This window comes from Mustela nigripes, chromosome 16 (genome assembly GCF_022355385.1).
Source record: "Mustela nigripes isolate SB6536 chromosome 16, MUSNIG.SB6536, whole genome shotgun sequence".
Lineage (NCBI taxonomy): Eukaryota > Metazoa > Chordata > Mammalia > Carnivora > Mustelidae > Mustela > Mustela nigripes.
In genome coordinates, this window is record NC_081572.1 from 29,192,245 (window position 1) to 29,205,643 (window position 13,399).

A 13,399-nucleotide genomic window follows, 5' to 3' on the forward strand; every position below is an offset into this window, starting at 1 on the left:
CCTGCTTCGTCCATTTATTTGATCAGCCTGGCATGTGTTAAACATTTGAGGGTCTGACCTCTGGTTTTAAACCAATAATGCAGTGATCCATTTTGGAATAATTTATGAATTTTAACAGACTTAGAAGTTCATTACTTTTTTTTTTAAGATTTTTTTTATTTACCAGAGAGAAATCATAAGTAGGCAGAGAGTCAGGCAGAGAGAGAAGGGAAAGCAGGCTCCCCGCTGAGCAGAGAGCCTGATGCGGGGCTCGATCCCAGGACCCTGAGATCATGACCTGAGCCAAAGGCAGAGGCTTAACCCACTGAGCCACCCAGGTGCCCCTAGAAGTTCATTAAATATTTTTTTTCATAATGTAGGATTGCAAAATTTCCCTAAGTCATTCTGGTTGATAAAGTATCACTGAATATATCTGTCACTTAAGGAATCAGAATCACATAGCATCCAAAGAGGAAGTGGAGTTTATTATATTCCAGTTAATTAGGAAATTTTAAGTAGATATGGCAGTGCAACAGATATTAAATTTGAGAGTGAGAAGAAAAGCTGAAGAAGTGGAGCTTTGGAATCCTCTACCATTGTGATGTTCTTACTTTCTGAGGGGTAGGGTGTTTCATTCCATTAAAATTCACCTTAGGAAATTCTCCCTAAGGAAAACCACAAAGCCTTGTAGAAAAAGTTGTGGAATTTTCACATCACTAGTTGTCCATGAACCCTACGTTAAGAATTTCTGTTCTGATAGGAGGAGTACAATATTTATGTTGTATACATACAAGTACACGTGATTCATCTGGCAAATGCTTGAACACTATATGCCAAGGACAATGACTGATGCCTAATTTATAATGTTGAGTGAGAGGCGTCCTCCCCATCCTCATGGAGGTTAAATCTAGCGTGGAAGAAGAAATCAGGGAACCTGGGTTGCTCAGTCAGTTAAGTGTCTTGACGCTTGATCTCAGGGTCCTTAATTCAAGCCCTGTTTCCATGGAACATACTCAAGAAAAAAAAAAAAAAAAAAAGGGAAAGCAAACAGGCAAACATATTTACAGATCGTGTTAATGGTATGAAAGAACATGGTGACTTGAAAGATTGTAACAGGTAGAACTAATTTAAATGAGGGGTAGAGAAAGCCTGAGGAAGTGACAATAAGGTTGAGACCTTCAAGTATCAGTCAGGTGACAAGTTTGGGAATCAGTTTTGTAGGCCCTGGGAACAACAGGTACAAAGACTGTGAGTAGACAGAGTTTGGGTACATTCAACGCCAAGAGCAAAGAGAGCAATAGGGACCTTATTATTAGCAGATGTGGAAGAGCAATTTGGAAACCAGGAGGGAGTATACAGCTGTGATGAACCATCAAAGAGGATATGATGACTGAAAACTAGTTAATGAATTAAGTAGAAGGAAATCCTTGATGTAAGCTGTTTGGCTAGATTGGTGGGGAGAGAAGCCAGATTTTAGTGTGTTAACAGAAGGGAGGAAGTAGGGATGGTTAGTGTAGAGGACACTATAAACTTCCATATGAAGGGATTGTGGCCAACAGGTTGGTAGCTAGAGGTTACTGGGATGATCACTCCAAGTAGACATGGGATTGAGGACTCCCTTATTTTAGAAAATAGGAGATGATGGAGCATCTGTGAATGCTGACCAGTAGGATCTAATAGACAGGGAGACCAGAAGTTCAAAAAGGGGGAAGACTGAGTGAGTAACATGTTTGAGAAGCCAGGTGTAGCCAGAAAGATGGTATAGGTGAAGAAGATGAAGATTTGGTGATAGGGAGATGAGCAAGTTTCCATACCACGGCATTTAATTTACTTTTAAGTGAGGTTTCTGACCAAGAGTGGTAAGAGGAGGGGGACCAGAGATGTGAGGAGTGAAAGAAGTTGAAATAGCTTTGTGGAAATACATTAAAATTTCTGGACCCTCTTGGGTCCTCGTAACATTGATGAACACGGCTTCGCAGTACTATGATTTTTTTATAAGATTTTCTTTCCCCAGCTATGTTTTACTATACTGTATCAATGTTGTATTTGTAGGTTTAGATGTTTTCTTAGGTATAGGCCTATGTAAGACAGATAAAAAGAACTGAACGATGCCATGAAAAATTACTATAAATGAGGTATAGAGATGACACTTATAAGTTGAAGGGGGCTCAGGAGTTTCGACTGTAATAACATAGGTTAAGAAGATAGAATGTTAGTATTTTTAAATGCTTTGAAACCTGGAAAAACTGAATTTTTTGTTTTTTGTTTTTTTTTTTGTTTTTTGGTTTTTTTTTTTTTTTTTTTTGGTAAAGCAGAGAGCAAACTGTCCAAATTTGAGCCACATTTTTCACTGAGTCACAACTAAAATGAATTGGTTATACGAGATACATATTTGTAAGATGCATGGGAATTACATTAGGCTCTAAGAAAGCTATAATGTAATGTAAGCTTCAAGGGCAGAGATCTGTTTTTATTCACTGATACAACCTGAATACCTAAAATGGCAGATTTTTAGTTAAGGTGTTGGTAGTTAAAAGCCAAAATAGTACTTTGAAATATAATAACCCTTTTGCCATGATGGTTTGTTTTTTTCAGAGCTGTTTATGAAGAAATTGATGTTCATCAGCAGAAAGGAGCTCAAAGTCAAAGTGACTGCTGAGGTAGACTTCAATTTATACAACATACATTCCCCATTCTATAGAATTCCAGTGTAATTGTCCCTTTTCTTCAGTATTTACATTTTATAAAGGCCATCTGAGTCTGACACTTTGAGTGAAATCTTAGTACAAAAGTTTCTCCTAATCACTCAAATTATAATGAAATACAATTTTTGTGAGCTTGTTACTAAAAATAATGAATCTTTGGAATGTAGAAGTTGGTTTATGGTACAGAAATATTAATGCTAACAAAAATAATGATCAATAGAAACTTCTTAAGCACTGAAATAGACCTTTATTTTTTACATAGTTAGTATCTACTAACTGGTGAAACCCACTCATTACTCATCCAGATAGGCCTGGATTCTTCCTATTTGTTATATCAGTCATCCTATTTTATTTACTAATGAATGCATGGCCATCAGTAACCCATTAACCTTATTTATTCCCTTCACACCTACCCCCATTGAAGTAGTACATGCCCACCTTTCTGCATTAGATTGTAACTCTCTTGTTATGTAGGAATGGGGAAAGAAAAGGAAAGGTTGAAGGGCGGCTATATTCTTTCTATTCTAGGGGAAGGCGGATGACCAGCTCACTAACTACATTAAAGGTGCCAATTCTCTAAAAGGTAGACCCTGTGAAACTTTGAGGCCCAGAAGACAAGACCTACCAGTACATCAGAAGCTTAGTGGAACATTTCTCCTCTGCAGTAATGAAGCTTCACAGAAGAGTAAGAATTCCACAGGAATATTTATGCTTCCAGACCACAGTTTAAACTTTATCTCAAAAGAACTTGGTTGTAACATATATTCACTTAAAACTTCAATAGAAGAAAAATCCATTGTACTGAGGCCAACTAGTTTAATGACAGCAGCTTCGGTTTCACAGGGCTTCCTACTTTTAGAAAAGAAATCCTCACACAGCTGTGATAAGAGTAGATGAAGATTATTTTATTACAAAATAATTATGAAGACTATTGAGTGCCTTCATTTAACTAAGTTGAATGTAAAAGTCAATTTGTACTTTTTATAAATAATACTTGTTTAGAATTATAACTTGTAAAAGCCTTCATGATTGTAGTTTACATTTCAGATACCTTGAAAAGGTCACTGGACTCTTTATTGAAGTTGCCTTTAAATACAATTCTTTGTAATACTGGATGATCTCTATTTGGAACAAACACTACTAGAAAATATTTAGAATAAATTGTGCATTCATTTATATCATAAATTACAATGACAGATTCCTATTAAAACAATACGTCTTTTTTTTTTTTAAACAGAGTTTATTCATAGAACTTCTGATATGAGTCTTCACAATTCCACACTTATAACATTCAGGGACTTGAACTATCAAAGGAAATGCTATGATCCTAGTTAATATATTTGTGCATTTTATTTCATTTCATGATGCCAAAATTTCAGAATATAAAATAGCCCTAGGGCCTAAAGGACAAACAGTCAAATCTGAAGTCAGTATGTTACCTCTAGGCAAGCTGTTAGGGCTCAGTGATTCTTCTTCCATCGTGAGCTTTTAAAGTAGTGACTATTCACAATAAAAGAAAAAAGTAGTAACCCGACTATTTTAGAAATAATAAAAATGGGCAGAAGACCTGGAGCCTAAAATAGATAACCCTAGGAATAACAAAAATATTCACTGCTACAAGTATGAAGGGCTAATAATCTGTAAGGGGAGCAAATAGAATTAATCTGAACCATCAAGTCCATGCCTACATATTTAAGAAACAGGAGTTTCTCTTATTATTACTTATCAATATTACTTTTAGTATTACTTGTATTACTCTATGGCTTTGAATAGTCATACATTCAAATAGGCATGTGGATTCCTTATGATAGAAACCGTTCAATTTTAAGTAGAGTAAATTAGTTGAGAAAAAAAAAATACAGCATTAAATAATATTTAAAATAGCTTCACATTACTGTAGGATATTTCTCCCCTGAGAAGAGTAGATACATGATTTTTCAAAAATCACAAATCTGAAGCAGGACTTAGGTGCTGACTTCAATTATAGCCTGGAACTGGCAACTGCTGTCCCTCCTTTGCTTCAAAAAAAGTGTAGGAAAGAGTGATGAGATCAACATTCACCATTCTTGGATCTTCAGCAAATTCAGGATCAATGTAGAAAAACACTGGCATATCAACTTCTTCTTGTGGATTAAGCCTTTGTTCCTCAAAACAGAAGCACTAGAAGTTATAGAAAGATATTTCTTTAATTTCTTTTAGAATAGAAATATTAATAATGGTCCATTTTTTGGCTTTAGTGAGCAATATTATAAGAAAAATAAATATTATCTAAGTTCTGAGACGAAATGACAGTATTTTTGATTTTTGCTTTAAATTGAGACTCAATAGGCTCCCCCCTGCTCAGCAGGGAGTCTACTTCTCCCTCTGCCCCTCCCCTCGACTTTTGAGCATGCACACACGCGCTCTCACTCATAAATAAAATCTTAAAAATTTCAAAAAAAAAAAAAAAAGAGACTCAACAAAATTGGTGTTGGGGGTGCCAATGGAGAGTGGGAGAAGAATCTGGAGCAGACTCCCAGCTGAGCACTGAGCCCACTGCCAGGCTTGATCCCATGACCCTGAGATCATAACCTGAACCAAAATCAAGACTCCAACACTTAACTGACTGAGCCACCCAGGCACCCTGTTCCTCTTCTAATTTTAAAGAAATTAAAATTTGTTTCATCTCAACCTCTGCATACCTGTTTAAGCAATGGGAAAAAAGTTTAACGTTTAGAAGAAATGAATTTTCAGAAATTAGTTTCTACTAAACACTGCAGTAAGTTTAATACTAAAGTTTGCATATATAAGCTGTACCTGTATTTTATTGAAATACTGTCCAGCTTCAAATGGTACAACATTGTATGTAGAAATTCCAACTACTGGTTTGTCTGTAGGATTCTTAGCTTTATAAAACGCCAGTGCAGTCTCTCCTGGCACTACCTGTTTTAAGGAAATACACATTATCAATATTTCAAATCTCACAGCTCCTCCTTTCCCTTATATTGAATTAGTCATATTATTTTTCCTATCCATCATACCACAATACTTTATCTAAACTAATATTGAGGATCAGCAAAATAAATTGTGAATACTACCCATGAATATCTTTCTTTTTTTTAATATCTGGTTTTCAATTTTTACTTGCATATGTCAGTGGAACCAGTTTCCTATTCATTATTAATTGTGCTTTGTCCTTTTGTATATCTCAGGTCTTCAAGTAATAATCTGCAAATTAAATTACTTAAAATGTTCAAGGACAGTCAAGCCTATCACAGCCCAAACCTGATTTCTTTTCTTTCTTTTTTCTAAAGATTTTATTTATTTATTTGACAGACAGAGATCACAAGCAGGCAGAGAGGCAGGCAGAGAGAGAGAGAGAGAGAAGCAGGCTCTCTACTGAGCAGAGAGCCTGATGCGGGGCTCGATCCCAGGACCCTGAGATCATGACCTGAGCCAAAGGCAGAGGCTTAACCCACTGAGCCACCCAGGTGCCCCTCTTTTTTTTTTTTTTTTTTTAAAGATTTTATTTATTTATTTGACAGAGAGAGATCACAAGTAGGCAGAGAGAGGAGGAAGCAGGCTCCCTGCTGAGCAGAGAGCCTGATATGGGGCTCGATCCCAGGTACCTGGGGTCATGACCTGAGCAAAGGCAGAGGCTTTTTAACCCACTGAGCCACCCAGGCACCCCCAAACCTGATTTCTTAACACTGATACCAAATACACTAAGTTACCAACTATAGCAAATTAAGCTTATAACCAGAATAAAACTGACTGAATAGAACTTTTATTTAACCAAAAAGCATGAATACTCTTTTTGAGAGAACACATTTTTAAAACTTGCAAGGCTTTTAAAAAATGGATTTCCAAAAGATTCTGTCATTTATACCAATTCAGCCACTAATATCTTAAACACTACTATGTGATTAGAATATTAAAGATCATAACCTATAAAACCTTCAATCATTGAAGAGATTCAGTAATGTTTACTAACCTGGGGAGACAGCAATATTTATAAAGGTTTTCCAGTAAGGGTCATAATGAAGCATTTCTGACTATTCCTCAGTTCATGAAATAATTTCAGTTAAATCCTCTAGGATTCCAGTTAGTCAAGATTTTAGGAAACTTTTAAGGTATAGCTTTTCTGAAGTAGAACACGACTAATATGATTACTTCAAAGTTTCTCAATTTTTTTTGATACAGGCATATTTTTTATATAAATCAGTAAACTACTTTTCATAGTAATCAATGATTTTCAACCTTTCCCCCTTATCTATACCTGAGGGAAAGTTAACCACATAGCAAAGAGAGTGAATTCTTAATATGACTCTAATAAGAACAAATGACATTTTCCATCATTCCAAACTGACTTTTACTACAGTATCATACAGTATACTGTTACATTGTATAGGGCACTGTCAAAAGTAGTCTGTGAGAATAAAACAATTACATTAATGGAGTCTTAGTATTTTGAGATTAAGTTTACATAAGTGTTCCCTAAATTGTTAAACAGTTTAAATAACGATAAATTTTAAAATGAAAAAAATAATCTTAATAACTACTTATAGTCACTTACATATATTTCTGTTTGCTGCGGTCTAAAATTCCACTGGAGACTTGCATGCACATCTGCATTAAAGGTGACTTTAATAATTCGATCCTTAACAGGCACCATGTTTTCAATCTGGTCTGATGCATGACCTGCTACTGCTGATCCTCCAAGACCAGTAGTCTAGGTATTAAAGATATTAAGAATATTACAGGGTAATATGTCAAATAATACTTTCAGGTGATGGTTTATTGGATAAAAACAAATTTTAAAAACAATTTAGTAATCTAGTAGAAGCCCAGTTTATATACTGTCACTGGCCACTACCTGTTAATGTGTCAATGGCTTGACCACCTTTGGGGTGTCAAGGGCCTCTATTTGTTAGTCACTTTATTTTTTCAGTAATCACTTGGTTATTGGACATAGTAAAAAAATGAGTCATTTGAGAGAAAGCAGACTCCCCACCAATAATATATAGCTCAGAATTTTAGCTTAACTTTCCAGTAAACATACTTCTACATATTGCTAGTGCTTCATATACACTACTAATCATTAACAGAAGTAAAAAACTACCCACGGCCCTATCATTTCAATGAAACTAATTCTATTACCCATAGTCCTATCATTCTTTTCCATATCATGATTTTAATAGCATAGATTAGTTTGTAGTTTCACTTTTGTATTCTGCTTTTCTCAAGCATCATAAGTATTTTTCCATGTTGGTAAATGTTTTTGTAATTTTTTTCTGTACTTTGTATAGTATAGCTTTTATAAATATCATTGGTTAATCAGAAAAACTGATCCCTTTGGCAACTGAATAAATCACAAGACAACAGAATAATCTGTGTCTGACATTTCTTGCCTATCTTCATTGCCATTAATTATCTCCTTATCATCAGAGATGTTTAAAAAGAAAAATCCTTACTTCCAGGGTCATCATTCTTCTGATGCTTGAGGTTGCCAGAATTCTGGTCTCCGGATAATTAATCTGTTACTATACTAGGAAAAAAATACCAAATTTGAGGCTAGGGGAAGACTCCCAGCAAAATATAGTATTACTATCTTCCATGTATTACACAAGTCAACTAACTGCACTCAACTGCCCTACAACATTATTGCATTACATTATAAACCTGAAAGCTGATAGGGTAAGCCTTTATCCTGTTTTATAAGTAAATTCTTCTGCCCAAGAGAGCTATAGTGCTTAAGTTTGTTTTTTTTTAATTTTTTATTTTTTATAAACATATATATAGTGCTTAAGTTTTAAGACGTAACTCCTGAAGAATTTGAGTCACTTGAATAAAGATTCCTTAATGTATTCTGACAGTCTTTGCATATAGATTCTTCAAATTTGCAAATTTGGTAATTAGATAACTTAAGAACAGAAAAGGGCAATGAAAAATATGTCCTGGGCTCTAGTCTACTTCTGCTACTAACTAGCTCCAAGAACTGAATAAATCTTACTTTGGGGGGCTATATCTTCCATATTCATTAAATGTGTGGTCACTGTATTAAACTTTATATAACTCCTTATTTTTGGCTCTAAAGTTCTGGGACTCCAAAAGTAAAAAAAAAAAAGGCTCTTTAGGAAATGTCACCGTGTAAAGTCCAACTTGATTTAAGTTTAGGATTACAAATTACAATTTTTACTATCCTGCTCTGCATCTGCACACACATGCACAAAATACTGTCATTCACTTAAGTGTGAAACCCGGGGTTTCTCAACTTTGGCACTAAGGGCATTTCAGGTTGGATAATTCTTTGGGTTTTTCTGGGTTTTTTTGGTGGGGGAGGCGGGGGAAGTGTCTGTTCTGTGCAGTATTGAACATTCAGCAGCATCCATAGCCTCTACGCACTAGGACATCAGTAGGACCTTCCCTGCTCACCTCCCAAGTTATGACAACCAAAAATGTCTTCAGATGTTACTAAATATTCCCTGAAAATAAAACTGACCCCTTTCTCCCCTCATGGTTTGTGGAGATTTATACTTGCTATTTTGGATTCAGTTTTACGATTTAACTAACTGCCAGTTTGGGGATCCATGCTAGGTCCAGAGTGCCCTCTGATTAAAACTAATTCACATTCTATACTCATCCTCCCAAATTAAGCTACTGCATACCCCATAAATACTAATATTAGGAGACTGAAAAGTCCTTTAGACTTCTGCTGTTTTTAGTCATTATGGAAAATAGCACGTTCATGTCCAAAAGGAGAAGAGAAGTAAGTGAGGCATTAACAATACAGGCAGTTAAGCAGTGATTCCCAAATTCTGCCACACACTGGGAAACCTGAGGAATCTTTAGAGAGTTACAAATGCCGGACTCCTTCTGGGAGACATTCTGATTTAACCGGTTAGGGACGTGACCTGGGTGTCAGGATTTTTAAAAGCTCTCCGGATGAACCCCCCCCCCCCAACAAAGTTGGGAGAACCACTATCAAACACTTAGTGAATGACATGAACGTAGCTCTCACTTTTGTTTCTTAAACAGAAATTCCTGGCCCCTTCCCAGACCTAATCAGAATCTCTGGGGTGAGGGAGCCCCAAAACACATTTATTAAAGCAGCTCCACTAGTGAACCTATGCCTAGCCAAAACAGCAAACTATTAATTAATCCCTTAATTCTTAAGAATATATGTGAAATACGTAGTAAAGTTTGCCTTTGTTTATGGTTCTCAAATACTAGTCTGCATCAAACACAGCTAGGCGACTTATTTAAAGCACAGATTGCCGGGCCCCTCTCGCAGAGTTTCTGATGCAGTAGCTCTGGAGCTTGACTTGGTAATGTGCACTCAAGCCCCCAGGTGATGATGGGACGCTGGTTCTCTGGGGGACCACACCTGACGAACTGAATTAGGGTTTCTGATCTAAAAGGGGGCCCTGGGTAAGGAGATTACACTTATGTATCAACACTGGAGGGAAGCCCCAAACGCCCAACTCATGCCTTTGTAGGGATTAAAAGTACTTCCAGCTTAAGCCCGACTGACAAGCATACTCCCACTTCCAGGGTTAACCATCGCACAGAAACCATATATGGTGCACGGAAGGAAGGTACTCCAGTAACTCACATTTTATAAAAGAACACGTGTGTGAGCAGCCAAAGGGTAAGGCCGATTGGTGGAGAGCCAAGTATAAGGCTGCGGACGTCTTCAGTAGCTGCGGACGCAGCTCGGAGATAGGGAATTCCACTCCAGTGGGGTCGGGGTAAGCACGACCGCTACAGGGGCTTGGGTTCTACTTGTAGCTTTACCACGAACCACTTCCGGTAAGCCCGGGAAAGTACTTTTTAAAGCCTGTTTCCCCTCTGGTGGCCAACTTCAGGCCCTTCCACACGACACGGAGGAGCGATCGCTGCCTAGGGACCTCCGCACCCCCCGCCTCTGACAGCACCCAGGAGGCAGCACCGCCCCCTACCTGGCAATAGAGCCGATAAAGGGGCACGGCGGCGTACGACGCCCCCACCATGCCCACGGCGGCGGCGGCCACGTACGTGAGGACCGTCTTGTTCCGACGCCGCCAGTCCTCCTCCTGCGCGCGTGTGAAAGGGTTCGTGCTCTTCGGCCGCCGTGGCGGCTGCAGGGCCAGGTCTGGGCCCGGGTTCGGGCGCCTCCATGTCCCAAGCCGCCTCAGCCCCCTCTCAGCACTTCCTGTCCCACTCCTTCCCGGCCTGAGAAACGGTTCTGCGCTCTCGGCAACCTTGGTCGGGGACCCAGGGTGACTCCAGCGCCAGCCACAGAAGGTAACGCGCCTCCATGCCCCACGCCAGAGTCCTCCCATAGCGCCCAGAGAGAGCTCCTGGCATCGGAGACGAGAAGCCAGATCTCGCGATGCCTGGCCAGTCTCGCGACAATTGGGAGGAGCTTGCGCTGCTCGGGCTACAGGACTCCTCAGGTGGTGGCGCTGGCAGTCGGGCTACGGAGGCCGGGTTACCGGATTACGGGTAAGTTCGCGTTTTGCTCCATGACTGTTCCTCCCACTTTGCTTCCCTTCAGTGCTTTTCAAAGTTACTTTTAGGAAAACGCCATGCGCTCCGCGAGGTGCAAACACATCATCCTTTGAGCTTGTGTCCCAGGTCGTCTTAAACTCACTGCACCATCTTTTGTTTCGACCTAGCGGCCCTCAGCCTCCTACCGCTAGCGGCTTACTGCCCTGGACTTGAGCTCAGGGATCACCTCCTCCAGGAAGCCTGCCTGTGTTCACCACAGCGCACAACTACACTCGCACATCTGCATTATCTCAGCCGCTGGGAATCGGCTGCCTCGTCGCTGATGCCCCTTAACCATTTGTTCAGTTAAAATAACCAGTTCTGGAGCAGAGAGACGTTGTCAAACGAGTTTGTCCAGAGGACAATGACCAAGGCATGAAGATGCTTTAAGGAAGGATTGAAAGAAATGGGGATATTCATCTTGGGAAAGAACCCTTTGGGGGATGTAATACCTTTCTCCGCTTGACGCACAGGACAAAGTAGGACCCCAGGGGAGCAGACGGCACAGCCTCTTTTGCTGTAATGGAAGGAAACATCCTTCTAGAAACTATCAAAGAGTGGAGAAAAGCCCACATTCTGAGGTTTAGCTCTGGGGTCATGCCCGCGTCCCACTATCACCTTGTGTCCTTAGGCCAGTTATTTCACCTCTGTAAGAAGTGGCGACCTTATTAGTAAAATGGAAATAGTATGAGAATATGCATATAAAGTGATTTTTCACTCTCCTTGAGATATAGTAAAAATTTAGTAAATGTTAGACTCTATTTCTAATGAGTGGTGCAGGTATAATTATCCCCTTTTTTTTACAGATGAGATGCAAAGCCTGAAGCATACATAAATAACATTAATTTAATTAAAAAAAAAAACACAGTTTATTTATTGCACTTTTCTATGGCCCAGACCTTGCTCAAGCTGCTGGGACTACAGCACAGAGAAAGGCAAACACAGCCACTTCTCTTCTGAAGTGTACTTCCTCCTAGGGGACGCTGGAGATAATCAAGTAACGGATATATAAATGAGGGAATTTCAGATAACAATCAGTACAGTGAGACAATAGAAGAGGATAGTGTGATTGAGAATAATAATGAGAAGAGGTAGTGAAGTCTTTCTGAAAATGTGACCTTTGAGCCTAGTCCTGAATCATGATAAGGAGCCTACTTGCACAATGACAGTTCCAAGCTGTGCAGAGGCCCAGAGGCAAGTAAGAGCTAGTAGCACTGCAGAACAAATGAGGCCTCTGTGTTCCTAGCATAGTGAGCTGGGAAGAAAGTAGTAGGAAATAAGGTCAAAAAGGTATTATTAGGGGCCAGATAATACAGAGTCTTTTATAAGCCATGTCCAAGGGTTTGAATTACTACAGAGTTTAGGTTGAAGCATACAAGTGATATGATCTGATTCACATTTTTTTAAGATTTTTATTTATTTATTTGACAAACAGAGATCACAAGCAGGCAGAGAGGCAGGCAGAGAGAGAAGGAGCAGAAGCAGGCTTCCTGCTCAGCAAAGAGCCCGTTGTGGGGCTCGATCCCAGGACACTGGGATCATGAATTGAGCCGAAGGCAGAGGCTTTAACCCACTGGACCACCTAGGTGCCCCTGATTCACACTTTTTAAAAAAGACCTTGATTATGCTGTGGAGAATCCATTAAAGGGAGGGGGTAAAAATGGAAATAGAGCAGTTAGGAGGCAGTTAAGGTGAGTAATGGTGGTCACCTTGAGTGAGTATGAGTAACTGATTAACTTGTAGTCACAGGGCCAGAAAATTGCAAAGCCACTAAGATCCAGGTATTTTCTGACTCATTCCTGCTGTGGCACAAACACCAAGATGCTATGATTCTGCAGATTTATTTGTATTGTTTTATGTTTGAAAATCTTTTCATCTATACTTACCTTAGTTCTTATACCAGATTGTCAGCTTTTTCAGGACAAGACCTATCATATATTGAGTTTCTTAACAGCATAGACTCAGACCTGATGCAAACATTAATGTCACTAAAACCAACAATACATTCCCTTAACCATTTTTTTCCTCCAGGCACACCTTCCATGTAGCATCAGGTAGTGGTATAAATGTATCAGTAATAGTGTCTGTGTCTTGGCATCCTTTATTTTGTTTTGTAATTACAAATGAAACTATTCGTTTCCAAGGTAATCTTGATAGCAGTAAAATGGTATTAGCTATAATTCTCTTGAGTCTGAGTATGCTTG

The 13,399-nt window shown here is 39.0% G+C and overlaps 3 protein-coding genes across 8 annotated transcripts in view; 2 read left to right on the top strand and 1 right to left on the bottom strand.

Annotated features, from left to right (window-relative positions):
- TOM1L1 (target of myb1 like 1 membrane trafficking protein) overlaps positions 1–3,794 on the top strand; it is a 56,386-nt gene extending 52,592 nt beyond the window's left edge. For 3 of the 4 annotated variants that reach the window (XM_059379731.1, XM_059379728.1, XM_059379730.1), the window contains 2 exons: positions 2,575–2,639; positions 3,213–3,794. In XM_059379731.1, coding sequence (XP_059235714.1) covers positions 2,575–2,638 — 64 coding nt within the window. In that variant the 3' untranslated portion in view covers position 2,639; positions 3,213–3,794. The remainder of the gene's footprint in view (positions 1–2,574; positions 2,640–3,212) is intronic. The other variant, XM_059379729.1, reaches the window with a different exon arrangement.
- Positions 3,795–4,015: 221 nt separating this feature from the next.
- LOC132003879 (cytochrome c oxidase assembly protein COX11, mitochondrial) lies at positions 4,016–11,043 on the bottom strand. The gene is made up of 4 exons (XM_059379732.1): positions 10,625–11,043; positions 7,240–7,395; positions 5,481–5,606; positions 4,016–4,844 (listed from the first exon to the last, which is right to left on the bottom strand). The coding sequence occupies exons 1-4, from the start codon at positions 10,985–10,987 to the stop codon at positions 4,662–4,664; spliced, it is 828 nt and encodes a 275-aa protein (XP_059235715.1). The 5' UTR covers positions 10,988–11,043; the 3' UTR covers positions 4,016–4,661.
- Positions 11,044–11,057: 14 nt separating this feature from the next.
- The window catches only part of STXBP4 (syntaxin binding protein 4), a 165,427-nt gene continuing 163,085 nt past the window's right edge, over positions 11,058–13,399 (top strand). The window contains exon 1 of one of the 3 annotated variants that reach the window (XM_059379727.1): positions 11,058–11,150. The gene's annotated coding sequence lies outside the window, so the exon portion shown is untranslated. The remainder of the gene's footprint in view (positions 11,151–13,399) is intronic. The other 2 variants (XM_059379724.1, XM_059379725.1) reach the window with 2 other exon arrangements.